Consider the following 26,484-nt stretch of genomic DNA (forward strand, 5'->3'; position numbering starts at 1 on the left):
GTAAGAAGCAAACACATGCAATAAAACGCATTGTTCTGGTTTTAGCAACAAGCCATGCAACACAGTACTTGAACTGCTGCAAGCTTGGTAATCTCAAATGCATCCCAGCAGAGCACCCTCAAACTTCTGCAGTGTGCAAAAGCTCACTTGGCAACAGAAGGGTATAAATAATCCATAAGGCCCCCCATTTTCCAGTAACCTGCTTCTGCAAGCAAGAGAAAAATGGGAAATGCAAGGCCACGTACAATCTGTAGGCTGCACAAAACTGCAGCGTGGATAATTGACTACTACTCACTTGCACTCTGGCCTTCTGAGATCTTATTTTTCTGGAATCTATGCTAAAGTCAGGAAAATCACTTTTTCCATCTGGTCTGACTGCAGGGTAGTTTAACATTCTTGCTGAATTAAAGCATACATATGGGAAAGGTGTCTTTGCTGCCCTTTATGACATACAGCATGACAAGGAAAGGAAGACTTATCATCAAAACCAGAACCTCTTATCTGCTGCTACAACTGAGTCCATCAAACTCCGTATTCAGAACGGTCAACAATGAAGGAAGCTTATAAAAGCTAATCTGTACTCGCTACGTCAGGCAGCAGTATGTCTGCCATTAATCTCTGAGGAAAATAGCAATTGCCATCTGGCAGCCAACACTCTTCATTCACATCAACTAATTAGCTCTCATTTTGACATTGGAAAGCAAGAACCCATCTAAGGAGTATGCAAGACAAAGGAAGTCATAGATCATAGATGTGCAAGAGGCTGCTGAAGCTTTGGAATGCAAGTCATGGTGAGTGGATACACTCACTCCCTTGCTCACTCAACAGGCACATGGAAATTTGGTAGCAACACAAGCATGGGCTTGCAAGTGCCAGTATTCCACCATTCCGAGCGATGGATGTATTGATAAGTATCTGTAAAACATGCTGCTCAACAACTTTTGTTTTTATTTCTTTTTTAAACACAGGCTTGCTGTGATGGAGAACCACATAACTGACTGTTCCAACTCACATAAACAGGTTGATTGTCCCTCCATATTTTTTACTTTATTTAAAAAAAAATAACTAACAGAAAAAAAGCTCACCAACCTTTTACTTTCGTAACTCCTAAAACTGTACCTCTGATACTTTAATCAGCCCTTGGGCTGTATGACTGTCAATTCATGATCTACGAACAACCACTGAGACCTAATTTGACTGTATAAAATCAGGACTGACAAGTACTTCATTTCCAAGATTTCTGCCAAACATTTTAATTTACAACAATACTTGAACCTGTCAGGAAGAATATACAGTTGAATATACAAATATTACAGTTTGCCACAAACAATAAGTGGCAAGATACACCTTGAGAGACATGCTACATGACTGTGAGAGCTGATTGTGGAAAAACAGCATGCGGAAGCCGCGTATAATGCCTGCTTGTTAGGCTAGTTTCCTCAAGATGTTTGACATAGAAATTTGCATTCCACAATGCACCATTTCCATGCATGTTCATAGATACAAAGTGAAAAGGATGGAAAAAAAACAGAGCTCTCCAGCAGGTTTGGCTTGTAAGGCATGCAACCTTGCTCCCCCAGCACGCTGAGAATCCCTTACTGGTTCATGCAGTCATTTTCAAGATTTACAGACAGTAGGAATATAAGAGAAAAAAAACAAAACACTTTTGGAGAAGTAGGAGAACAAGAAAACGTTTCTCCACAATCACAACCAAATCCAGGACAATACAAACTGATGAGAGCAGCACGCCTCAAAATACAGAAGTCTGCACAAAAAAAATGAACGAAAATACGCACAAAAACGAGAGATGCTCTGCATCCTTGCTTGGGAAATTTGGAAGTATGGATGCCCCCTTTTGCCCATATGAATTTAGGCGAAATTAGGTTGCATTTACAGAGTACAGTTGCAGTCCTTAAAAAAACAACAGCTATCTACCACTCTACCACTAGCTATCAGCTAATAAACATGTTATCTGCCACCTTACATCAACATTTAAAGGAGACAATTTATGTTCAGATAAACCTTATGACCTAATTTTAGGAACTTAAATACATTTTACATTTCTCTTCTTCTGGGTAATGGCACTTGCTTCTTTTACAACTCTGAAGGGTATGAATATTTGTTTTGATAAGGTCTGCTTCAAAGAAAACGCTTTAAGTAATACATGTATATTTCTTTTTTTAAAAAAATAATACTGGCAGTAATTGAATTATTGAAAACCATAGCATTTCTGTATGGGAAAACACCTGTACAGTCCACCTACCCCTCCTCAGCATTCGCTCAGCAAAGCTGAGTGGAACAAAACTATTCATTAAAGTTCATCTCAAACAGTTGCCCCAACTGCAAAGTTTTCATCTCTTCCAATTTTTCTATGAGAGCTCCTATTATTTCTGAAACAAATCAGCAAAATTTACATATTAATATTTGCAGCTTTTGACAGTTTTTTAAAATTTAGTTCATGCTCTCAAAAAAATAAAAAAAATCAACTTACTGTCCATAAAACAGAATTGTTAATATATTCTAAAGACTCCTGTCTATTATTCTAAGAATATTTTCACTGATGCTTCATTAAAGACTAAATATTAAAAATACACCTGACATTTTAATCACACAAAGATGTCAGCAACTATTCTGTGGAATTATCAATGCAAGTATCAATAAGGAATTAGTCTGTAACTCCACACAGTTACAGACTATTTTTTTTTTTCATTTTGCACACATAAAGCATTGTCTGTTAATGTGAAACATAATTATTATGTAAATCTCAAGGAACTTTATTTTGTGTATATTAATTAGGCAGCTGAAAACAAAAGCAATTTACAAAGGGATCAGGAAGTTTCTTGAAAAGCTTTGCAAACAAACTAATGATCATTTATGCACATACCTAATCGTAAAGCGTGGGTTCTCCGCTCTCTCATTTGGAATTCTAAAACCAGCAAAGAGATACCCATACATGGAAGAGCTGCCAAAAACCAGCTGGGCATCTTATTTGCCTTGGATAAACGGACTTTGATAATAATTGACACCCTAAACTATTTAAAACATACTTAAAGCACACACAATTGACTTAAATTATCAAGTGTAATAAAACAACAGTTAAAACCACATTATTTTATTTTTTTTTCACTGGAGCAAAAGTTAATCCAATACTGAAATGAGGAACACCAGCATTGATATATACAACAGACTGCCAAAGCCAGCAGCTTTGTCACTTTAAAATGGTGTTTTAATTCAGTACCTAAGGCTCCACTACTGTCCCCACTGGTCTTGCCTATTTACCTCCATTTTATTTTTATTTTTTTTCTTGCTAAACCTAATACTCCTGCCAACTTGTTATCAATGTTTAATAATGGAAAGATATCACTATTTCCTTTCTGTTGTCTCTTTCCAACAAAGCCTTTAAAATTATCATCTCTTTAAAATGTCACTCCAAGGTACAACTCCAGTATGAATCAACTTAGATGCACAGCTGACATTTTAATGATTGGGCTTGGATCATACATGAGAGAAGGCAAGATGTATTTGGGAAGACAGGAGGAAGAATGTAAAACATGCCTGGACTCCTTTTCTTCTTGTTGAGACCCAGAACAGAACAAATATAACAAGAGAAGTTTCAATGCAGCAACTTTCTTCTGCAAATATGAAGCAATTTTCATTCCCTAGGAAGGGAATAGATACCCGTCTTGTGAAGAAGCACAGTTTTGAAGAATTGACTAGATGAAAAATGGCAGCTCTGACATAAGTAAGAACCTGTGCTGAATGCCAGAGGAAAGATTTCCCAGGGGGAAGACTGATAGGAGTTTGCTAGCAACCAAGTATTTTAACTCAGACATTTTAGGGTATCCTGGCACAGACAAGGATCAAAGCTTAAACATGGCTAAGAGGAAGATACTGGTTTAGCAGCTTCAGCTTGTTTCAACAGTCAGTTGAAATACAAATACCTGAAATACACAAATACACATGTAGGGTAATATATACCTTAAAATCATTAAGAGGACCAAACACTTCAGTAACACTTGATTTTTTTTTCTTCCTAACAAGCCATATATTCAAACAAAAACAAAATGCACTGTATATTTACACTGAACAACATGATTTGTTTCCTTAACAGGACACTGATGCAGAAACTGTCCCTAAAATAATGCTCAAACAGATTGACACTCAGTGTTCCAGAAAACACAAACAGTAGAAACTGTGTGTTCATTAACTCCAAAGAGCAGATGAACTACATGGGTGGCATAAGCTGAAAAGACTCTGCTATTCATGTCCTTATTTAGCATGCTTGGTCTGTATATGATGACTTCTGTTTGTGTTCTTGTTTTGAAATGACATTCCATTTGATCTCTCATAATTCAGTTCTGAATTAGCTCTTTGAAATAGCATAGTGTTATCAAAACTGTGGCTTAACATGGATGCCTCACTCTTCCACCAGGGAGCTCTGCTATGGAACTAAAATGATTCCCGGCTCCAGAACTACAAGCATGTACTCTCACCAAACAACGATCAACTTACATAAGTGTTATACAGACAGAGATGTCAAGGCAGAAAAAAATAATATAAATAAATTAACTCACTTGCTCTAAGCCACTCTGCATTTTAAACATTTTGCCACTTTATGTGGGATTTACGTTTCCATTTCACTCTTTTCGTTTTCATTTTTCACGCCTCCCTCAATATCTACTTTAGTTCTGCATCGATCTTCATTTGCTGCACTACAGAATTATAACCAAGATGTAGTTACACTGCCAGTATATGTAATCAGTATGTTATCTTGATTCTGTAACAGAAGACCACAAAAAAAAAAGAAAAGCTAAAACACATTAAACAGTTATATTAGCCTCTACAGCTTACTAAGCTACAGAATAAGATAAAAAAAGATGTTTCTATTCAGAGGCATCTTAACATAGAACAGTTTGGCTTGGAAGGGACCTTAAAGACCATCTAGTTCCAGGGACACCTCCCACCACACCAGGTTGCCCAAAGCCCCATACAGCCTGGCCAGTGATGGGGCATCCACAGCTTCACTGGGCAGCCTGTGCCAGTGCCTCACCATTCTCTGAGTGAAAAATTTCTTCCACATATCTAATTTAAACCTACTCTCTTTTAGTGTAAGGCCATTACCCCTTGTCCTATCACTCTACTCCCTGACAAAGAGTCCTTCTCCAGCTTTACTGTAGGCCCCCTTTGGGTACCAGAAGGCTTCAATGAGGTCTCCAGGGAACCTTCCCTTCTTCAGGCTGAACAATCCCAACTTTCTGAGCTTGTCTTAATACGAGAGGCGCTCCAGCCCTCTTATCAGCCTCTTAGAGCTCCTCTGGAACAACTCTAACAGGCTGCTACTGCTACAAGGTCTTCCCAGAGCCTTCTCTTTTTCAGGCTGAACAACTCCAGCTCCTTCAACCAGTCTTCAGAGGAAGATGCTCCAGCTCTCTGATCATCCTTGTGGCCCTCCACCGGCCCTGCTCTATGTCCTTGTGCTGGGGGCCCCAGAGCTGAACGCAGGGCTCCAGGTGGGGTCTCACAAGAGCAGAGCAGAGGGGGACAATCACCTCCCTCACCCTGTTGGCCACACTGCTTTTGATGCAGCCCAGAATACAGTTGGCTTTCTGGGCTGCAAGCACACACTGCCAGCTCAGGCTGAGCTTTTCATCCATCAACACCCCCAGGTCCTTCTCCTCAGGGCTGCTCTCAATCCATTCTCTGCTCAGCTTGTGCTTGGGACTGCCCTGACCTAGGTGCAAGACCTTGCACTAGGCTTTGCTGAACTTCATGAACGTAACAAATGGGTTATTTTATTTCCTAAATCACAGGGGAATCAAAATCCATTTTCCGAAAGCTCATTTTGCAGCAAGGCAGCTTTATTCTCTGTGGGTCCCCTGCTTCACCTATAAAGTCACTTCTGTTAAGAATTCATTGTTTTACACTCAATCACGATCAATTTTATTTTTTGCAACATTTTGCATTTTAGAAATACAATCCAGTCCCTCTTCCTTTTCCTTTCTTTACCGAAAGGGTTGTTAGGTATTGGAATGGGCTGCCGAGGGAAGTGGTTGAGTCACCATTCCTGGAGGTCTTTAAAAGTTGTTTAGATGTAGACCTTAGTGATATGGTTTAGTGGAGCACTTGTTGGTGGTAGGTCAGAGGTTGGACTCGGTGATCTTGGAGGTCTCTTCCAACCTAGATGATTCTGTGATTTCTCTCCCCTAACCATGAAGTTTACTCTTTCTACATAGAGAGATGTAACTAACCAACCTCTGGGTGAGATATAAGCCTTTACCTTCAATCAACAGTTAAGGCTTACGACATGGCCAGAACAAGTTACGTAATTAGGTGTGTCGAGCATCTTGCATCTTGTCAGCCTTCATTAAATAGCAATGCTGATTAAGCAATCGCAAAGAAGAGAAGTATGATTAATCCAGAAGAAGGTAAAAAAACAGAAGATTACCTCCTTGTCTTTTGATTAAAAAAAAAGAATTATCTTCAGCTTTTAACACACCCGTTGAATGAACACATAACATCTAAAAACACTTCAAGTAGTTGCTAGCTTTCCGTTTTTATTTAGGATGCGTTCACGCCTAGTTAGCTGTAACAGGGGACCCCGAACCTTTTGGGCCGTCGGACCGCTACCAACGCTCAGCCCCCCTCGCCGGCTGGCAGCGCTCACGGGACCCCGGCAGTTTATGGATGCAGCGCTCCGGCGGCTACCTGGAGGCCGAGGCCACGCAGAGAGGCGCACACACACACCCCGGCACGGCCCGGGAGAGGGCACGCTGCCTCCGGGGCAGCCCCCGTTAGGAAATCCACGGAAAGGCGCGGAGCGGGCCGGGGAAGCTCGGGGGACCGAGGCCGCACCGAAGCGCGACCCCAAGCAGCGGGGAGCACCACCGCGGGCAGCGGCGGCTCCGCCGAGCCCTTCCCCGGGACCCCGCGAGCAGAGAGCAGCCCCTGCCCGCCGCCACCACCGCCCGCCCTACCTGACTGAGACCGCCGCGGAACCGCCGCCGCCCCCAGCTGGCGCTGCCCAAGCGGAGGATGCCGGGACAGCGCTCCCCTGGGGGCCCCGGGGTGTGCCGGGAGCCGCGCGACATGCTGGGACTCGTAGTCCGCCGCGAGGCCCGCGTCTCCTTGTCTCTCCCCGCCCCTGCGCGTCTCCCGGTTCCAGGCACCGGAGACGCCGGGCGAGGCTGCGGGCATCGCCTGGCAGCGGCCTCCGTTGTTGTCGCCGCCGCCCTGGCGGAGCGGTGAGGCCAAGGGGCTGCCCGAGGGGCTGCGGCCGGGGCCTGCGCTGCCGACGGCCGGGGGGAGGCGGGCAGAAGGCGGCTGGGGCCGGGGGACCAGCAGGGGGGGCCCTGCTCCTGTCCTCGCTGAGGTGCCTGGGGGCCGTTGCCGTGACCGGGAGTGCCGGGGCGGGCAGTCCGTGAGTTCCGCAGGGTCTGAAACGGGGGCAGGGCTGGGACACGCTGCAGGGACGGCGGTCGGTGTGTCCCTGCGGCATCTCGGGAGGGAGTGTGGCAGTTGGAAGGAAATGGGAGCCCTGTACAAGGAGCTCTGTGGTGGGGATGTGGTGCTCTGAAGAGCAAGTGTATCAGAGCTAGTTTGGGTGACCTAGTTTGGAAATCCCAGGTAGCTTAATCTAGGTGAGCTCCGCTAAACTAACAGAAAGTTAGTGCATGTCCCACCTGTCTTTGCTGCTTCTTGATATTCAGTCTCGCTCAAGTATCTGTGACTGTGATATGCCTTCTACACACCGTTATGGAAGAGGAGCAGCTGTTTGTGTTGGTGCCCAGTGCCACTGTGATGGCGAGGAATCTCTGTGGTGCTTGGGCTGCCTCTGCTTTGGGCGGTCTCTTGTAGGCCGTCCTGAATATCCTATCAAGTTCTGATAGTATGTGAACGTGCCCAGCACTCCTATTTTATCAGTCCTTACAGAACTTTATACCATCGGGCTATTTTTTGTATGTTTAGTGCCTAAAGAAAGTCAAGAAAATGTTGTGATGGCTACCATCAAATGCATGTATGTTTCACATTTTTTAGAGCCCTGATCTCCTTGTTTCACCTCACAGACCTTCTGTCAAATAAAAGCACACATTCTACCAAGCGGAAGGAATCAGCTAAATTTTAGGAAGAATTCACTTCCCTTTTATTGTCCTCCAATACGTATATACTGTAAAACATACTCCACACCTCACGCTTGTGCCCCCCCTATATCTTACTGTAGATGGTCTCCCAACAATTGTGATTATTTTGTTTATATCTCTCTTCCTTTTGATACCGTTTTAAGACTGATACTTTCTTAAAGACGTTTTATAAGTTAAGGAAAAGGAATTTTAAATGAGAAAGGTAGGGAAAGATCAACAGTCGTAAGGTTGTGCTTTTACTCTCAGAATAGATTTGATAGTCATATATTTATTTTCTACATCTCATTAAATGTTAAAATCTATATTAGTGTTAAAAATATATTAGTTAATCCAAGTAGCACTGGATGAACTGAGAAACTGAGAATACCAAGACCAGTTATGCACCTGCATGTAATTTTCTTGTATTTTCCTTTGTCATCTACTACAAAACATAAAACGCAAGATTTATGTACATATAATAATAGAATAGTTTGGGTTGGAAGGGACCTTAAAGAACACCTAGTTCCAATCTCCCTTTCATGTGCAGGGATACCTCCCACCAGACCAGGTTGCCCAAAGCCCCATCCAGCATGGCCTTGAACACTTCCAGGGATGGGGCATCCACGGCTTCTCAGCCTGTGCCAGTGCTTCATCATATTCTGAATAAAGAATTTCCTCCTTATATCTAATCTAAACTTACCTTCTTTTAATTTAAAGCTATATCATCCTTACCAGCTCGTGGTTTTTATGGAATGTGAGGTTTCTAAAACATTTAATGAACACTGAAGAAATGATAAATACAGGGGGGCTCTGAAGTAATTCTCATATTCAAAGAAGATGAGGAAAGGGTGATTTTTATCTTCCCTTAGGGGTAAAGGTAGATTTCAGAGTTTTACAGCTCTTCTCTCAGGTTGCTCACAAATATATTCTGTGAAAGTAATACCTGTTCAGACTTTCATTAAAGATGGAAGTTTCAGTTGTTGAATGTGTAAATGATGAACAGTGAATGAGGGAACAGATCTTGAGATACACTTAGCATACACCTTTGCTATGGTTATTGATTCAGCTTGATTTTTTCCAGTAAAATATATATCCTTTTTGCATCATCAAGTTTATTGAATATTAATGAATTAAGTGTCCTAGTTGGTTTTATTATTGTTTTCTTTATTTTCCTAACCATTTATACATATTTATAATTTAAGGGCAATATGTAAATAAATTTTTGAAATGTGACAGAATCTGCTTTTTAAGGTTTGGCAATATAGGTCAGAGACAGCTCTGAAAAACATAATAATCCAAGTCTTCCAATCTCTTTTGTCTTTTTCAGGTATTGCATTGACTTCCAGGTACATGACAAGTCACCGTCACCTATAGCATCTGGCTGGTAAGCAGTAGAGTAGAACAAAACTGTGCATTACTTCCAATTTATATATTTGTCAGTTTGCAGTCCTGTCTCAATTCAAGTATTCTAATCAAAAGGAAAGGATGCTTAATGCAAGAGTTTAGTATTTTAGAAATTAATATCAAGAAATGGACGCTTGTGCCATCAGACTGAAGCAGGTGTTGGTTAAATATATAGGAAATAACAATTTTATCAATATAAGGAGATTTTTATCATGCAAGGGCAGATTCAAGAGAAATTGGGAAGAACTGAATAACGTTTAGAAGTGAAAATTGAGGTTTCACATGCATCTTGATGTTCAGGGTTTGAATCACAAATTCTTTGATTTTGCATGATGTAATTTTAACTTAAAACATGGTTTCACTATAGTCTACTTATTTGCAACGGAGCAAAATGTGAACTGAATGTTAATCAATATATTTATTAAAAAATCCATATGGTTATTAATATCATTTGTATTGTTCACTAGCCTACTTTAAGTCATATGATAAACAACTGATGGGCAGTGCTAATGTCTCATAATTGTTATTTCTATTTTTTTTTTCCAAGAAAATACTATAAAATCAATATGGCACCCATTTTAGATTGGAAGAAGCTTATGAGAGTTGATCCAGATGCTTTGCCTAGTCAAGAGGAACTGGCAGACAGATTGCTAGAGACTGTGTCCAAGGTACTCAAGGGGAAAACAGAACATACTAGTTTTGCTATGCATTCTCCTCTATACTATCTCTTGTCTGTCACATACATAAATGCTTTATTTTCTGAATTTCATCGATATTTTTATAAAAACACTGTTGTCTCTTTAGGTTGACGGGAAAAACTTGAAAAATGAAACTCCTGAACAGTTGATACATCTTTTTAAAATTACTCAGTCACTAATGAAGGTTTGTATTAATCCTCACTTACTACAGTTCTGTAGGTACATCTGCTTATTTTTTATTTAAATGAAAACGTGATTACTTTTTTTTTTTCTTTCTCTTTTCCTGAATTGAGTGTACTGGTTACTCTTAACAAGGATTTGTGTACTAAATGTGTACGTGCAACAAAGTAACTGTTTGCAGCAGTTGGGGTTATGGCAGGTACCAGTGGGAAGCGAAGTGAACGGGTGAACGTAGTTATGTGGTTAGGGAATCTTAGTTTTACAGGTAATGCAAAGATATTTCACAAATAAGTTAGATGTAGTAAGTAATTTATTATGATTTTAACTCTAATCAAAGTTTTTATGGTAGGGTGATGTTTTGGAGTAACTTTAAAACTGTCACTGCAAATGTAAGAAACTTGGCTACCCTAAAACTGGTCCTATAAGTCTATTGCATTTTGTATTTGCTCATAAACATACCAGAATCAAGAAATAAAAGCTGCACAGGTTAGCACATTGGTTTTAGTTTTTTTTTTTTTGTTTAATTATTATTTTTATTTTTTATCACTATTCTCAGCTACATGCTTTTGAATGTTCAGACAGCTGCTTAGAATAAATTACTAAAGAAAATATTTCAACAGTCTGAAGTTCTTAATTGTAAGGAAAATAAGCGGTTTCCTTTGTTTGAAGAGAAAAATGTTCTTTTGTAAATGTTTTCATACTTCTAAACGCATGGTCCATGAAATACTCTTCTAATTTATGTTAGTAAATCTTTTTTCTTTGCTTACTATGCTTTTTTTGCCAGATGAAAGCTCAAGAGGTGGAGCTGGCACTGGAGGAAGTTGAAAAAGCTGGGGAAGAACAAGCCAAATGTGGTAAGCAAACCTTAAGCTATTCATAAATGATTTGTTAAATATAATATATTTGTTTCTTTTTAATTTAACAGAGTGAATAAAATACTGACTGATAAAAAGTCAGTTGCTTCAGAGGGGCCAAATATTTAAAGGCTGCGAAGTTAACATTGTTGCTTTGTGTAATTTGCTGGTTAATTCTCTGTGTCTACTCTATTTTAACAGAAAATCTATTTAAAACAAAAGTGATGAAGCTGGAAAATGAATTAGAGGTATGTTTTAAAATTTTGTTTATAGAATGCTGCTTTTTATATTTTTTACAATACTGTTTTAAATAGCTAAGGAAACATAATAGCCTTAAGGTTTAGTTAATTCTTTTTACTAGCTTATGAATATTCACCAGTGTCCTTTTTATAAAGACTTGCATCTACAATAAAATTGTCTTTATTTGAATAAATCATTTTTTTAATTAATTCTTTTTTTTTCTTTTTTTTTTTTTTTCAAAAAGAAGCTAGTGAGACCTTCCTGTTGCTTTTCTTGAACATTAGGCTTAGTATCCCTCCCCTCCCACTATTTTGAAGAACAGTACTATATTTATTATATTGTTTTAATGCTCTTAAGATGGCACAAAGATCTGCTGGTGGTCGTGATACTCGTTTTTTGCGTGATGAGATCCGCCAACTGGAGAAACAAGTAGAACAAAAAGAGAGACAGTTAACAGAAATAGAAAAGGAATTGGAAAAAGAGAAGAAAGTGAATGAACAGGTAAGAATGGCTTGAAATCTCTAAACCAGTTCTGGAACTGTGTTTGAAAGTTTCATGTTTTGAAAAGAGCCTCTGAAATTTAAAAAAAAAAAAAATAGGACCACTGTGCATTCATTTTCTGTTTTGTTTCTGGGTTCGTTGCTTTCATAGTTTATGTTAGCAATATACATGCATATATATATACATACACACACACAATAAGGATTTTATCATCTTATTCTAGCTTGCTCTTAGAAATGAAGATACAGAAAATGAAAACATCAAATTAAGGAGAGAGGTTAGTAAAGAATTAATACTGATAAACAATATATATTATTAGTTTTCTACGTATTTTGGGGGAGTGATATGGTATTTAATTCTGTTCTAGATTATCTCCTAGGTACTGGTACAAATAGATTATTAGATTTTAATCAGATTTCACAAATTTATCATAGATCTGTTCAAGGGAAACTTAGTTAATTGAGGTTAGGAGCTGTCTATGCTTGAATTTACACAGCCCTAAAATACTTCGGCTTTGGACTTTGTCTTCTTGAGCAGTTAGTATTTTTCTTAAATTCTATTGACAAGTAGATTTGATGAATAGTGGACAGGATTTGGTTTAAGCTTGCTGCTTTTGCTAAGATAATTTTTTTACAAAAAGTAGCTAATATAAGAACAAATTAAAGATAGAGTTAACATTCTTTAATACTTTTTTCTTAAATCAGTCTCTTAAAACATTTCTTCTGGTTGTTTTTATACCTTTATTACCTCTAATCTTGGTCTGTGGCAGAATAAAATGGACAGCAACAATTACAATTAATGTTCTGGTGGAAACTTGAGAATTCCTCAGATGTGCCCATTTACCTACATGCATGTGTGTATATACACACATGCACAGGTATATGGAAAATTTTCCTTTGTTTGGACTTTATGTTGATTCCTATTTAGAATTCTAAAACAAAGATAATCTAATATTTTTCATGCTTTATTCTCTTGGTCTTGTTCTCTCCTTTTTAATCTGAAGAAAAAACAAATAAAGAAAAAGGTGAGGCTTCTTAAATTTTTAAAAGCAGACAGTAGGAATTTGTATGGTGTTTGTCTTAGCTCTTTGTGTTAGCTTATTAGAAAAGCAACAACTTAGTCTTCAGCTCTTCAAAATAGATTTATTTTTGGATTGCTTTCTGTGCAGAATGAACAATTACGTCAGGATGTAATTGACTATCAGAGGCAAATAGATTCTCAAAAAGAAACAGTTCTGTCACGAAGAGGAGATTATTCTGATTACAGATCTCAGTTGTCCAAAAAGAACTTTGAGCTTGTCCAGTATTTGGATGAAATTCAGGTAAAATGGATGCTGTTGAGTATGTCTTTCTGACAATAGTATTTTTCATAAAGCTATGCCAATTTACAGACTAAGTGACGCAGGGCAAGAGAATATCTAATGCAGTTGGGTTCTGTGATTCATAAACTCTCAATCTGTGAATGTCTGAGGTATTGAAGTTACTGACATGGGTCTTTTAGAGTAATTTTTTAGTGCTTAGTCATTAGGATTTGTTGAAATTGAGGATCCAGAGGTGAAATGCTCTCTTCTGTGCTACTTTATACTTTCTAGCATTACATTTAAGGTAGCTTTCAATTACTGGTTATTCAGGTATTAGGATGCATACTTTTTAAAAGCAGTTGCTTTAATTCTGCAGAATTTGACTGAAACTAATGAGAAGTTAGACATTCAAAACCAAGAAATGAGAAAGAATCTTGAGGAATCAGTGCAAGAAATGGAGAAGATGACGGATGAATATAATAAAATGAAACTAATTGTGCAACAATCCGATACTGTTATGGATCAGTTAAGAAAGGAGAAAGAACAGTACAAATTTCAAGTAAGAACTAACTTATATTATTGAATATATTTTTTTGCTTTTATATTGTATCATCATATTTTTCTGTAAATTCAAAAATGTTCAACAACTCCAGTTAAAGCACACTGCTGAAATACTTACTAAAAATAGTGATCTTTAAGCTTGATGCAAATTTTAAAACTTGATTGCAGATCACAAAATACTTTCATAAAGAATGTTAGAGTTCATGTGTTCTAGGAGCCAGAACTATACCTTGCTGCCATAATGCTTTTCTGCTAAGTTGTATGTGTGCATTTGTTTGTGTGTGTGTATGTGCATGTTGTTTAAGCAAAACACTTTTGTGATACCATATTGATCCAAATTGCATCTCTAGGTCCAGGAGCTTTCAGACCAGCTGAAAGCAAAGAATGAGGAAGATGATCCACTCATGGCAGCTGTAAATGCAAAAGTTGAAGAATGGAAGGTACTTCTAATACTTCTTGGCTAATTTTTAGGAATTGCTTCAAGTATTCTGATGGTATTTTATCTTCCTTTTCAGAAAATCTTAGCTTCAAAAGATGATGAACTCATAGAGTATCAGCAAATGTTGTTTAACATGAAAGAGGAAATAAAAATGGCCCGTCTTGATGTAGACAGAAACAGTATAATGGCCCTTCAGCAGGTACAGTCCATGTGATAAATTACACACACACAAATTACCATTCTTTAGGTAAGCTAGTGACCAAATTAGTCTTTCCTAGTTTGCAAAGACCAGAATCTGTGTCATTCACATTTGAGAATTACAAGGCAGGTTGATTTATTCCTCTATGAGGTTAGCATAATATTGCACAAATGAATGTTCCCTTTCTGTATAAATTGAGCTTTTGGTAGTTGGTTCTGTTACTTTCATATTTATCTTTTCTAACTATTACAAGAATGACTGTTTTAACACCTAAGCATCCAGAATATAATGCTGTTAAATTACAGTAAATTGGTTAGTCAAGGAAAAGTATTACTTAGAGGTTTTAACTTTTGTGTCCTTTTGTCTTGCTTGGTGCTATACTGTTCAAGTTTGTGGTTCAGCATGTTATAGAGCTAGCTGAATTAAGTGCCTCTTTTATTAATCTCAAATTAGATAATTCTTCATGATCTTATATTTCCCCACTTTATTGAAAAACTATCAAACATTCAAAAAATCTCCCAGCCCTTTAGGAGCCCCAATATCAATCAATATGCTTTCCATAATGTATACATATCAGAAGGATTTCCTGCCTTCTTCAAGTGTTTTTTGAATAAATGTATCATTATGTATAATCTTACCGAAAAAAAGGATTAAAAACAAACAAAAAAACTTAAGTTCCAATTAGCCTCTGATGATCAGAAGGCAAAAACATCTGAAAAAAGTCACGAGCATTTTATTCTGAACAGTTTTATGGAAAATAGCATATTTTTAAATAAGGCATTTAAAAATTAAATCAAGTTACAGCATTGTGTAGTAACACAATGCTTGTTATGGTTCAATATATGTTCACATATGAAAGGGTTGTAGTTAGGTCTTCACAACTTTGCTAAGTGATGTATCTTTAGATTTAAAATGTGGTGATATTTTACCTCTAAGAAAGACTGAGCTTTTGTTTTTTCATAACATTTGTATAAAGTAAGGTCAGCAACTCTTGAGACTTTTATATTGTAATTATTTTCTGAAACTTTTTTCCAACTCTATTTTTTCTTTTTATATATATATTTATTCAGTGTCAGTGTGATAGTATTGTGTGAATGCTTTATTTTTACTCTTTCTTTTATTTTTCCTGCTTTGCCTTTATCTATCCAACTTCTAGATAATATCTGAACTCTATGTTGTAAGTACAGTATGTTTGCTTGTTATATAATTTTATTGGGTCTTTTTATTAGCTGCATTTCATTTCTCCATTTTGATTTTGAAGCAATGTGGTGTTCTGTATTGGTAGTTTCCCTGTCAGTAAAACATTTCTTTAATGGAGCTTTTTTTTTTTGGTGTGTGTGTGTGTGTTAAGTGTGTAATGTGCCAAAGTGAGATGGTCAGTGAAGAATTTCTTCTTTTTTTTTTTTTTTTTTTTTTCAGGGTGTGCAAGAACGAGATGCTCAGATAAGACTTCTAACTGAGCAAGTCGAACAGTATACCAAAGAAATGGAACAAAATGCGTTTCTTATTGAGGAATTAAAAAATGATCTCCAAAAAGATAAAGGTAAGTTTTATTTTAAGGTATATTTAAAAGAAAATAAGAAGCAAAAAATTTGCCATATATTCTTTATTCTTTAGAAATACAGAAAAATGTTTGCCATATTTGAGTAACAGTACTCTAAAATTTTTGTTCCTTTCCATTTATCAAGTATGCAAAATGGTTTAAATTTATTTACAGTACTCCAGTGGATTTTAGAGGTAATATAGTACCTAATAAAACTATACCTGTATAGTTAATTAATGTTACATATATATGTAATAATGTTACATATTACATACTTTATAGGTTAGAGTATAAGATACATCTCAGCTCAGCTTTGTAAAGAGTTGCAAATGATTGCTAACATATAATTCAAAACAAATTCCCTTTTGTGCATACTTGAGGGTTGTTTGATTGAATGATTAAAAAAAAGCAATAATATATAGTCTTTTTTAATTACTTATTTGAGAGCAGATAATGAAGATCTTTATAACATCATGTGAAGTGTTTCTTGCTGAGACAGAAAGAATTCTTGGTTGAATCGTTGATCAAGGTTTATCTTTCCAGGTCTCTCAACACTTGCTCAGCAGAATCGTTTAGGAGAAATGCAGGAAAAGTTAAACTTGCTAGAAGAGAGAACAAAGGAGGCTGAGAAGTCTGCAGAACTAGCTGAAGCAGATGCTAAAGAAAAGGACAAAGAACTTGTTGAGGCTCTGAAACGAATGAAAGACTATGAACTGGTAAATAATTTGTCAGAGTGGACAGGCTATTTCATCGTATTTTTAGCAGAACATTTTCTGCTTGCATTTTTATTGACATTGTTCTAATTAGAACTTAAATGAATGACTTCTGATGCTATTTTCTTTTTCTTTCATTATGCCTTTAGAGGTTACTGATTGCATGTTTGTTAACCATACTTAACTTTTGCAAGTTGACAATTTTAGTATATGAGTAGGGGCTTCCGAAACACGTTGAACATTAATTGAATTACCAAGATAGGATTCTTCAAAGAATCCTGTAATAAGAGGGTTCAATATTGAATTATGTGGAGGTTACTGTGTAATCAGAAGATAGGTTTGTAGGAACTGATTTTATTCAGCACCTCTGTTTGCAATCAGCGCAGTGCTTATAGACTGGAAAACTTTTTTTTTTCTTATTAAGTAAGGTTTTAATGATTTGTTAATTTAAATAGTATGTATTAAAAATATTCAGATACCTCAGAAATTGTGTGTACAGTGAGCATAAAAAAGATAACATAAAAAAGATTAGCACTCTTTTGGTGAAATCTGTATTTGTGATAAGTGGATTTCAAAGGTATTTTGGAGTTAAGCAAGACTGAAAGTCTTGGTGTCCTGCATTGCAATCATGAAAAATCACAGATAGTATGGCATTTTTTCTAGAAAATGTTGTTTGTGTGAAAAATAGGCATTGCAGTTAGGAATTACTGAATGCCATGGTCAGAAAAATGAATATGCTTTGCTTTAGTGGACATTGAGTCAACTCCTTTGAATCCCTATAATCTTCAGGATTTTTTTCACTTCACTTTACTATTGTCTTTCCATAACTTATCAACGGTCTCCTATGCTTGTTAGTATAAGTTTTCAATCATAGTATTTTCTTCTTGTTTTGTTTCCAAATAGTGTCATCAACTTTGTAAAGATGAAACACAGATTCATAATTTATTTTTCCATGTGATATGTTTATAATTCCCATTTGGATTTTTACAGGGAATATATGGTTTGGAAGAGGCTGTTGCTGAAATAAAGGATTTAAAAAAGCAAATCAAAATAAGAGATCATGAGATTGAAACATTAATTAAGGAAGTCAATAAACTTGAACTGAAAATAAATGATTTTCTTGATGAAAATGAAGAGCTTAGAGAGCGCTTAGGTATGGTGTATCTGTTATATTTTCAATTTTTTATTTTGTAAGAATTGAAATAGCATTGTGTCATGGACATTTTTACTATACCAAGTAACAACTTGGTATACTTATATATTATATTATTAGACTAATACTTATGTATTACTTATACAGGCTAATACTTATGTATTAGTCTGCTAATATTTGCAAGTAGTTTCAGTTAGGATAAAAAGAGTGTATGTACATGTCTAAAGTTTAGCTTACAGGTTGCTTTGAGCATAGAAAGCAGGGAAATAGGTTCCATGTTGCTTTTTTGTTGTTGTTTTTGATTCCTCCTTGATTATAGACTACTTACTTAGCTTCATAATACAGTATTTGGAAATCATACATAACTTATTGAAATTGTAATGCTAGACTGAAAACAGAGAGAGAAATTCAGAAGCTTATTTTTACATAAAGAAATCTAAACATAAATACAGTTAGTTTTAGGCAGTATTTTATTGTGCTTTGTTTATTTTTTAGTAAATAATGTAAAATGGTGCTTTCATCTGATGTTATTATGGAGAGCACGATGTGTAGAAATATGTGTATATTTAACCATCAGCACATTAGTTTTTTTTGTTCTACTTGACTGATTGTTGTTACTTAAATGGGCTACCTACTAATGACCATTAACATTAATGTTCCTCCCAAATGAGTGATTATGCATCATATACTGTGTTTCAGGTCTTGAACCAAAGGCAATGATTGATTTAAGTGAATTCAGAAACAGCAAAGTACTAAAACAGCAGCAATATAGAGCTGAAAACCATATTCTTTTGAAAGAGGTAAGTGATAAATCATATTTTTTGTAAGACCTACATAATAAAACTGCATTTGAATGGAGTGAAATACTTGTCTGTTAAATAATATGCAGATTGAAAGGCTAGAAGAAGAAAGAATTGAACTGAAAAAACAGGTTCGTAAGTTGGCTCAGGAGAAAGGAAGAAGAGTTGCAACAAATGGTAACGTATTTTTTTATAAAATATACTGCACGAAGATTCTGTCTGTAGTTACTAATATAGCTGTATTTTGTCTATTAACTCGCTTAAATTATAAGACAAAATAATTATCACTGAATCTGTAGGAAGAGGTGAGTGGTTTTGTATTTCTGTAGTCTTACAGCCCCGTAGCTTTTTGACTTGTGATGGCTAGTAACACATCACTGAGAGTCATGCCATTGTCTTGTAGTTCTTAGATATGGAATGATCTCACCAAGATTTCCAGTAAATCTTTGTAATGGATTTGTTTCAGAAAACTTAAAAATTTAAATTCTGTGCCACCTAGGCAAACATAATCTACTCCAATGGAGAAGTTTACAGCTTCTTACCTTGCAGGTAGTTGAAAAATATAACTCATATATAGTAGCTTGAATATATTCCTTTGTTTGAAGTTTCCCCTCCCCCAAAATCATAATAATTTATTGTACATTTACTTACAATTAGCATTGGACACTGCTGACATGCAGATAACAGATAACTTTACTGAAGAGAAGTGGATGAATAAGAGGAAGCTTGATTTCTTGGACACCCATGATATTGCTGAAGTAAAGGCACAGGTAGGTTCATAAAACAAGTTCATAAGCATTTATTGTATTTCTGTTTCAAATAAATATAATATTGGTTTGTAAATATATTTTCAAATATTTTTATAAGCTTTTATTAACTGCTGTTAAAAAATCCCAAATTAATAATTTGTATTTTTTTTTTGAATACTAATGAACATTTTTTATTTCTTGTGAGTACAGGCTAGCAACTCATGTAACATGGAAAGGAGAAACACATTTGCAGATAGAGAAGCACGAGTTAGCCTTTTGAAGTCAGAGAAAGATAGAGCTGAAAAGAGTAAGGCTGTGGGAAATCTACGTAGAAGAACTTGTGGCATACTTGGGAATTTAAATCACTTGGAAAAAAATAGAAATGCTTCTTTGCTTCTTTTAGGTTCAAAACATGTGACAGAGTTGCAAGCAGTTAGTGACAACTGTAATTCAGAAACTCTTAGAATAAAAGAACTTTTCATATCACCAGAACTACAATTTACAGTGTCATCAGGGATAACAGATAATGCAGACATTACAGAGGTGTCAAAAGGCTCAAAATCAGACTGCACAGATTCATTTTCTATGTATCAGAGAACGTGGCAGACTTCAGAAGTAAATGACCAAAGTTACAGAAACAAAGCATCTTTTCCAAATCAAGTGTCTGTAACTTCTAATTCATATCAAAGAAGTGAGGGAAATTTTTGTGCATGTGCATCTCTTGGCCAAAGCTCTCCGATTTCTTGTGCATCTGTTCTTGGAAAGCCAGTGACTCTCAAAACACAAAGAATGACATTGAAGGATAAGCCAGATTATTTGCAAATGAAGTTCTCTGATTTAAATACCTTTCAAGAAGATGGAGAAGGAAGGAACTGTATAAAAGAATGTCTGCAGGTGAAAACTTTGGAAAGTGAATTTGAAAATGAACATTCAGAATACTCAGGTCAAGTAGATCCTGTTGAGTATCTCATACAGCAGTTGAGAAGGGAATTAGCCTTTCTTAGATCACAGGTGAGGCTCCTGTATAATATGTGTGTGCTTATCTGTTGCAGTTATTTAGGAGATAAATTCAAATACTGAAGATATGTTGGTGTAATTTCATCTTTATTTAAATCTATGCAGTGATTCAAATAGAATTGGCACATTTTTTAAATTAGAACAAAAAAATGCCCAAGTCATTAGTTTGCAGTTGATTTGTTGACTTAGCGTCAAAAAATATAGTGATACATTTTCTTTCTGTCTGTGGAAAAAAATTGCAAAACACACGTGAACATCCCTATAGACGGGTATGACGAGGGAATAGTTTTTATTCTATTATCTTACGTGCATTAGTGAAAAAAAATAATTATTTTCCTGCATACCACTTATTAATGCATAGATCTTTACCTCGCAAATGAATCAATGGTTGCAACTGTGTATTGAACGACACAATTTGTGGATAATCATCTTAAAATGTTTTTAAGTACACAAACAAATATCACAGTGCTAATTTGCAAGTACTAGTTGAATAAAGTAGGGACTGATTCAGTCCTTCAACGTAAAAGAAGAGATTTCTGTTAAACGATACACGTTATGTGACTAGACTACCTCTAAAGAAAACAGATGGTGTAAAGTTAGACTTCTGGAATAAGAAAGGCCTTTCCTTCTGGGAAACTTCTAAAAAATTACTGAGTTTGTTCTTCAATCCTTTTATCTTGATCAATTGGCAGAGAAATGGATAATATCCATCAGTTCTCAGAAAAACTGAAAATATTTTCAATGAAAAATTTAATTGATTAAAAAGATCCATAATGATAAAATACTTTAGGTTCTTATTGGCGTTTTTGAAAACTTGATAGAATCATAACAAGAACAGATTGATTTCAGGATACTTGCTGTGTTTTATTTATATGATAAATGATATTTAAAAAAAAATACTCTGGTAGCTTCCAAAATAATTACTATAAGGTGCTGTGTTACTTTTTGTATAGCGCAGGTCTTTGTTTTTGGTACCTGAGAGATATTTGGGGCATGAATCAAGTCAGTTTCTGAAGAGTCTCACAGTCCTACCTGTGTTATATACTTGTAGACTGTTGTTCCAACTGCTGCATGACTAAGAGTTTGTGTTTTCCTGGACAGTATTATATGGGGTATACCTTGTGTAATTCTTCTAGTAAATCTGTCTCTGCTGCACTTGCATTTCAGTCAGGAGATTAATATATGGGCTAGGAAGTTTTCATGAAGGCATAGTCCCAATTTGAGAAAAAGCTGGGACTAGTACACTAGATGACTAAAATTATATTTTGAATGGATCTAGAAAACATGTTTGTTATTTGTCTCGGTTTTGATGAGGAAACATCATGGTTACAATAGATGAGATCAGAAAATAGGTTTTTCCTACCTTGAACTGAAGTATTTTGGAACTGATTGAATTTCCGTTGAGCCCTGCTGAGCTATGGTCAACATGTAAGTAACCGATCGAATAATAAATCTGTGTGTGTCATGCATTTTTCTACTATACATCATTTTTTCCGTGCTATGGGAGTATGCTTTTCTACTTTGGTTTCTCTTAAAATACTCTTAACCAAGCTACAGCATGAATAATGCCTGTTAATTGCATTTTAGTAGAAAAGAATAAGTGTTTTTTGATAATTTAGCAGATAGGTCTTGGAAATATAAACACTTATATGAAAATGGAGATAGAATCATATACTAATAACTTCTTTATTTTAAGAATGAGCAGATATACAGAGATTTGTTGATTAAGAATATGCTGAATAGTTATCCAGAATTACAGCTTGAAAAATGGAGAAGCCAGGCAGTACAGGTAGTACAAGGTGTTAAAGAGAAGAAAAAAAAAAAAAAATAAATAAAATAAATATATAAAGCTTATCTATGCTTTAAATACTTTTTTCCTGATGATTTTGTTGCTATAAATAATGATTTTGTTGCTATAAATTACCTTGATTGTTCCCATCATAGTAACACATTATTTCAGTTTGTATACTGCATCAGTGACTATGTCACTACCAAATATAATTAGTTAGTAATATTTTTAAGTGTTTATTTTCATTTAACATTTCTTAACCATAGAGTCTTAATGAGAATTCTAATATTCCTAAATTACAATTGTTATTTTTCTTTTATTTTCTTTAGAATGAGTACCTCGCAAAAGAACTAAGTGAAAGAGAGAGAGACTTGGAAAAGAACAGGACTGTAATAGTCACATTTCAATCTAAATGTAAGTTGGAACATGTTTTAAAGCCAGGGAATGCTATCAGGTTCCTGCAGATTGTTTGTTTATTTGTACTTTTTTTTCTTTGTGACTATGACCACAGCTATCCATCTGTACAGTTTCTTTTAAATGCAGTTTATTTTGGTATCTTTCACAATGATTGAATTTGCCTTGTACGTGGAATGTTTTTATACAATTGTTCTGATAACCTCATGAATTGTGGAATTTTTGGTTGTGAATTGGTTTAAATTGGTAACACAATGATTACAAAATAATATAAATAGCATTTGCAAACTGGAATTTCCTTGAATTCTCTTTAATGCTGTTTTGTAAATATATGTGTTTATGTGTGTATATAAAAACATGTTTAGTTTTGCTAATTTTAAACTTAAATTAATGGTAGTAGTACAAGAAACATAGTTTATTCATACTAAATACATTAAACTAGGATCTTTCCTAGTTTCCTTAAAACTCCATTTTTACACAGAAGCATTTCCAAGATCACCGTATTTCTGGATCTGTGAAAGCTGATCAGACAAGCTACTAAAAAAGTGAAAACAGTGGCAGGAAATATTGAAGAATGGAAGGTTCAGTAAAGCCAAATGTTCCCATGAAGGATTTATCTGTTATTTTACTGATATTTCTCCAGCAAAATACACTGTTGGGAAGTACCTAGCAGATCTACTTTAAAATTCATAGTTAGGTCTGTATATAATATGAACAATCTTCTTGTGTATCAAATCAAGAGGTATTATGATGAAATGTCTAACTCATTTAACAAAAAAACTAACTCAGTTTTTACTGCTTTTAGACACATTAACAATATTTTTTACAGTAAAAGAATTATCAGAAGAGAATAAACAACTTGAACAAGGAATGAAAGAAATATTGCAAGCTGTCAAGGAAATGCAGAATGATCCAAGCGTGAAGGGAGGAGAAACAGCCTTAACAATCCCTAGTTTGGACCGTTTAGTTAATGTAAGCTTGCTCGCTTATTTGACCTCATAGGATTTTAAGGTTATATATATATATATATATATATATATTTATATATTTATATATTTTATATTATTGGGTTATTGTATAATTAAATAGTAACTGGTATATACTTTCTTGCTTACAAGTGGGAGTACATAACATGATTCCTCTGTAAAAAGGCAAATGAAAAATATACAATAAGAAGAAATTGCCAACAGAAAAAAAAAATGAAAAAAATCTTCTATCCCTTCAGCTGGATAGTATAAAACTGTCCTGGTCAAGTTTATTGTCTTATACGTAAAGTTTAAGATTAATGCTCATTTGCATGCCTTGTTGTTGTCTGTGTTCTTTGCATATCTGTACAGGACCTGCAGGAAATGTTGAAGAAAAATTACTTATTCAAACATCTTCCTGAAAAATTAGTATTTTCACAGGCAAATGCAATTATTTATATTATGGTATATGATATAAATTATGTGTCATCGGCAAACAGATTAGTAGATTTGAAAAAACTTAAAATGTCTTGCTTTTTTGGCTAAATTTATGTAGCTTAAAACCGGTTCCAGTTTATTATGGAAAAACAAAGCTTTTCTCTGTTTTTTCTCTGTTTTGTTAATTTAATATTTACTGTGTTAGGCAATTGAATCAAAAAACACGGAAGGAATCTTTGATGCTAGTGTGCACTTGAAAGCTCAGGTTGACCAACTTACAGGACGAAATGAAGAATTAAGAAAGGAACTGAAAGAGAGTCAGAAGGAGGCAACAAGTTGCTCTAATCAGCTGGCAAATGCAAATGAAAAGGTATACAATTTATCTTCCATAAGTTAATTTGTACTTAAAAGTTTCTGCTATGATAATTTAGAACAAAAACACACTATGCATAGGATACTGGATTTGTAATATAAATAACATTCTCCTCAAGAAACTGGCTGCTCTTGGCTTGGACTGGCGCACGCTTCGTTGGGTTAGAAACTGGCTGGATAGCCGGGCCCAAAGAGTTGTGGTGAATGGAGCCAAGTCCAGTTGGAGGCCAGTCACTAGTGGCGTCCCCCAGGGCTCGGTGCTGGGGCCGGTCCTCTTTAACATCTTCATCAATGATCTGGATGATGGCATTGAGTGCACCCTCAGTAAGTTTGCAGATGACACCAAGCTAGGTGCGTGTGTCGATCTGCTCGAGGGTAGGAAGGCTCTGCAGGAGGATCTGGATAGGCTGCACCGATGGGCTGAGGTCAACTGTATGAAGTTCAACAAGGCCAAGTGCCGGGTCCTGCACCTGGGGCGCAATAACCCCAAGCAGAACTACAGGCTGGGAGAGGAATGGTTGGAGAGCTGCCAGGCAGAGAAGGACCTGGGAGTGATGGTGGACAGTCGGCTGAATATGAGCCAGCAGTGTGCTCAGGTGGCCAAGAAGGCCAACGGCATCCTGGCTTGTATCAGAAACAGTGTGACCAGCAGGGCTAGGGAGGTGATCGTCCCCCTGTACTCGGCTCTGGTGAGGCCGCACCTCGAGTACTGTGTTCACTTTTGGGCCCCTCGCTACAAGAAGGACATCGAGGTGCTTGAGCGGGTCCAAAGAAGGGCGACGAAGCTGGTGAGGGGCCTGGAGAGCAAGTCCTATGAGGAGCGGCTGAAGGAGCTGGGCTTGTTCAGCCTAGAGAAGAGGAGGCTCAGGGGTGACCTTATTGCTCTGTATAAGTACATTAAAGGAGGCTGTAGAGAGGTGGGGGTTGGCCTGTTCTCCCATGTGCCTGGTGACAGGACGAGGGGGAATGGGCTAAAGTTACGCCAGGGGAGTTTTAGGTTAGGTGTTAGGAAGAATTTCTTTACTGAAAGGGTTGTGAGGCACTGGAACGGGCTGCCCAGGGAGGTGGTGGAGTCACCATCCCTGGAAGTCTTCAAAAGACGCTTAGATGTAGAGCTTAGGGATATGGTTTAGTGGGGACTGTTAGTGTTAGGTTAGAGGTTGGACTCGATGATCTTGAGGTCTCTTCCAACCTAGAAATTCTGTGATTCTGTGATTCTGGAATAGTGTTTTTTGTACTGTTACACTAGAGAACTAGAAAGCTTTTAAGAAGTTAAAGAGCAAAGATTTATTTAGAATAAACCATCAAATAACCACTGCAATAGTTCTGTCCAAATTGTATATTTTTAGAAATTATATTAGTGCACCGTATAAACAGTTCAGAATAAAACTAAAAGTATGTGAATCTGCCCTGATTGCTGTAGTGGTTTGATCAATTTGGCTCAAGCTACTGTGCATTTAATTATTCACATAATCACAGGGTTTTTTAAAAGGTTATTTTCTAAGAGTGTTTGAATTCTTTAGAATATAAGTGGAACTGAATTAGATTGTTAATAGCAACTAATTTAACTTAGGAAAACTAATATATTTTCCATCAGGTGCATTTTAATTAAATAACAGGAGTTACTTTGTTTATTAGATTACTCAACTGAAAAATGAAATTTGCTTATTACGTCAATCAGAAGGCGCTAACATTGTCTTCAAAACAGTGAATCTTCCAGAAGGGATGGCTCCTTCAAGTGTTAACATGATTAATTCTCTGAATGAATACTTAATACGTCTTATACAGGTAAATCATTTATTCTTTTTTATCAAGAATATTTGTAACACAGAGCAGCTTTCTCCAAAATCTACTGTCATGCCACATATGGACATGGAAGCAGTTTCCAAATAATTTTGAAGTTTTAACATCTGTAAATTTTTGGGGCTATTCTTTTTTTTGTTTTGTTTTGTTTTGTTTGTTTGTCTGTTTAAAGCTGTAAATGTTTTGAAGTGCTGTAAACCTGGAAACTAAAAATTGTTTATTTGACAACAATTTG

At 36.2% G+C, this 26,484-nt stretch overlaps 2 protein-coding genes across 13 annotated transcripts in view; one reads left to right on the top strand and one right to left on the bottom strand.

The window, feature by feature from the left end:
* TMTC3 (transmembrane O-mannosyltransferase targeting cadherins 3) overlaps window positions 1-7,113 on the bottom strand; it is a 36,276-nt gene extending 29,163 nt beyond the window's left edge. For 2 of the 5 annotated variants that reach the window (XM_038173104.2, XM_038173101.2), the window contains exons 1-2: window positions 6,975-7,109; window positions 4,575-4,777 (exon numbers count right to left, since the gene is read on the bottom strand). The gene's annotated coding sequence lies outside the window, so the exon portion shown is untranslated. Of the gene's footprint in view, window positions 1-2,263; window positions 2,289-4,574; window positions 4,778-6,974 lie in introns of those variants that run through there. The other 3 variants (XM_038173103.2, XM_038173100.2, XM_038173102.2) reach the window with 3 other exon arrangements.
* The window catches only part of CEP290 (centrosomal protein 290), a 54,388-nt gene continuing 35,007 nt past the window's right edge, over window positions 7,104-26,484 (top strand). For 3 of the 8 annotated variants that reach the window (XM_072036809.1, XM_072036822.1, XM_072036826.1), the window contains exons 1-23: window positions 7,104-7,241; window positions 9,445-9,501; window positions 10,069-10,189; window positions 10,326-10,403; window positions 11,184-11,253; window positions 11,455-11,501; window positions 11,851-11,994; window positions 12,218-12,271; window positions 13,163-13,315; window positions 13,671-13,853; window positions 14,206-14,295; window positions 14,371-14,493; window positions 15,913-16,036; window positions 16,580-16,752; window positions 17,740-17,902; window positions 18,602-18,702; window positions 18,792-18,879; window positions 19,360-19,472; window positions 19,662-20,462; window positions 22,587-22,671; window positions 23,501-23,643; window positions 24,280-24,444; window positions 26,085-26,234. In XM_072036809.1, coding sequence (XP_071892910.1) covers window positions 10,088-10,189; window positions 10,326-10,403; window positions 11,184-11,253; window positions 11,455-11,501; window positions 11,851-11,994; window positions 12,218-12,271; window positions 13,163-13,315; window positions 13,671-13,853; window positions 14,206-14,295; window positions 14,371-14,493; window positions 15,913-16,036; window positions 16,580-16,752; window positions 17,740-17,902; window positions 18,602-18,702; window positions 18,792-18,879; window positions 19,360-19,472; window positions 19,662-20,462; window positions 22,587-22,671; window positions 23,501-23,643; window positions 24,280-24,444; window positions 26,085-26,234 — 3,150 coding nt within the window. In that variant the 5' untranslated portion in view covers window positions 7,104-7,241; window positions 9,445-9,501; window positions 10,069-10,087. Of the gene's footprint in view, window positions 7,242-7,291; window positions 7,418-9,444; window positions 9,502-10,068; window positions 10,190-10,325; window positions 10,404-11,183; window positions 11,254-11,454; window positions 11,502-11,850; window positions 11,995-12,217; window positions 12,272-13,162; window positions 13,316-13,670; window positions 13,854-14,205; window positions 14,296-14,370; window positions 14,494-15,912; window positions 16,037-16,579; window positions 16,753-17,739; window positions 17,903-18,601; window positions 18,703-18,791; window positions 18,880-19,359; window positions 19,473-19,661; window positions 20,463-22,586; window positions 22,672-23,500; window positions 23,644-24,279; window positions 24,445-26,084; window positions 26,235-26,484 lie in introns of those variants that run through there. The other 5 variants (XM_038173095.2, XM_038173098.2, XM_072036821.1 and 2 more) reach the window with 4 other exon arrangements.

The sequence above is a fragment of the Anas platyrhynchos genome, chromosome 1 (genome assembly GCF_047663525.1).
Source record: "Anas platyrhynchos isolate ZD024472 breed Pekin duck chromosome 1, IASCAAS_PekinDuck_T2T, whole genome shotgun sequence".
NCBI classification, from domain to species: Eukaryota; Metazoa; Chordata; class Aves; order Anseriformes; family Anatidae; genus Anas; species Anas platyrhynchos.